This window comes from Lacerta agilis, chromosome 18 (genome assembly GCF_009819535.1).
Source record: "Lacerta agilis isolate rLacAgi1 chromosome 18, rLacAgi1.pri, whole genome shotgun sequence".
NCBI classification, from domain to species: Eukaryota; Metazoa; Chordata; class Lepidosauria; order Squamata; family Lacertidae; genus Lacerta; species Lacerta agilis.
In genome coordinates, this window is record NC_046329.1 from 3,932,088 (window position 1) to 3,933,781 (window position 1,694).

Sequence of the window (1,694 nt, forward strand, 5' to 3'; positions counted from 1 at the left end):
CCCAGAAGCCATGGGGATGGGAGAGAGAGACAGGTGTGGTGGTGGAGAAAGGCAAGACGGTGAGGTCACAAAGGGAGCAGGGAGAAAGTTCTAGGAGGCCACCTGGAGGAAGTGGCTGGGATCATTTAGGAGAAGCCAACAGGCCCAGCCTGTTGAGAGGCGAGAGGCAAAGGGGGAAAAGCACCTGGTCAGATCTACCTCTCACCTCTCCCGCAACGCTTCAGTCTCATGGAAACGCAGGTCAACATCTTGAGCAAACGGCTCCTCTTCTAGAGACTCACAGAGCTCCCCTTCAAGCCAGCCCCAGTTGCGTTGACCTTCGTGGTAGGGGTCAGCACGGCCCTAAGATCTCTGGAAGCGCCACCAGCTATGCGGCTCCTCTTTCCGCCACCTTCCCGCGTGGTTGCCATGTTCCTGGTCCTCCAAGTCCAAGCCGGGAGAGCCTTCATCCGGGCCGTCCGCAGCCACGAATACCCCACCCTCGATTTCAAGGCCCTTCCCGCTCTCTTTGGGCCCCTGCTCCCCGCCGAAGGGCTCGCGGGGTCCCTGGTCGAAGCGAGCCCCGCAAACGCCTGCCGCCCCATCGAAGGCCCGCCCAACAACTCCTCGGCCTTTGTCGTGCTCATCCGCCGCTACAACTGTTCCTTCGCCACCAAGGTCCTCCACGCCCAGCAAGCTGGCTTCCACGCTGCCATCGTCTACAACGTAGACTCCCAGGCGCTCGTGAGCATGGTGAGCGAGCCAGGCACAGTGCACAACATCCGTATCCCTGCTGTGTTCACGACAGATTTGGCCTCCAGGATCCTGAAGTGGCTCCATGGCTCTGGGAAGCTGAGCTCGGTGGTCCTGGTGCCCGAACACTTCCACTTCACCTGGAAGGTGGCTTCTGGGACAACCCGGATTTCCTCCTCGCACCCCTGCAGGTGTCGCATCCAGCTGCCCGGGCCCTGCTCTCAGATTCCACTCCTCCACACTCTCTGGTTCTTCTGCATCCCGGTTTCTGCCTTGATGGCAGCATTGCTCATTGAGAAATACCTATTGAGGTGCCACCGGTGGAAGGCGGGGAGAAGCTTCCGCCTCCAAGGGAACAGGGGGGAGCTGCTCACCTTCTCCTTCCCCAGCTCCAGGTACCAGGATTGCGCCATCTGCTTGGAGAAGTACGTCGAGAGGGATAGCCTGAAGGTCCTCTCCTGCTCGCACGCATTCCACAGCAAGTGCATCGACCTCTGGCACATCACCCAAGCCAGAAGCAAGACCTGCCCTCTCTGCATGCAGAGGGTCATGGTGGTGACCCGTTTGCAAGCGGTGAGGCTGTGGAAAGATGGGGCAGAGAGGGACAGCCACCGGACCCCGTGGCCCAGCAAAGACAGAACCGCCGTGGACCAAAGAGCCTGTCTCTTGCTCCCACAGCAACTCCCTCCCCGGTTCTGAAAAATATAATAAAACCAAGAATGAGGAAGGTGTTGTGGTCCCGTCCCCCCTGTTGCAGTGACCAAGAAAGGGGCAATAATCAGCCATATGGAGGGCTGGAGGAGGATGTGGAATATTGGGGAGGGGGAGAGAGAGAACGCACAGTTTCTCTGCTACCGTGATAAACCCCAAAAGTTTGGCCGAAACGGCTCAGAATTTCTTGGCAACCAGAAAGGAAGGCAAACAATTGACCCGTGGGGCAGGGTGGTGGGGGAGAGAGAATG

The 1,694-nt window shown here is 58.9% G+C and overlaps 1 protein-coding gene across 1 annotated transcript; it reads left to right on the plus strand.

Annotated features, from left to right (window-relative positions):
- The first annotated feature begins 337 nt into the window (after positions 1-337).
- On the plus strand, positions 338-1,431 carry LOC117039701 (E3 ubiquitin-protein ligase RNF167-like). Its single transcript, XM_033136882.1, has one exon. The coding sequence runs from the start codon at positions 370-372 to the stop codon at positions 1,429-1,431; it is 1,062 nt and encodes a 353-aa protein (XP_032992773.1). The 5' UTR covers positions 338-369.
- Positions 1,432-1,694: the final 263 nt, after the last annotated feature.

Bases quoted from the DNA above. Each gene is read 5' to 3' on its own strand.
- LOC117039701 (XM_033136882.1), top strand. From the start codon at position 370: ATGCGGCTCCTCTTTCCGCCACCTTCCCGCGTGGTTGCCATGTTCCTG.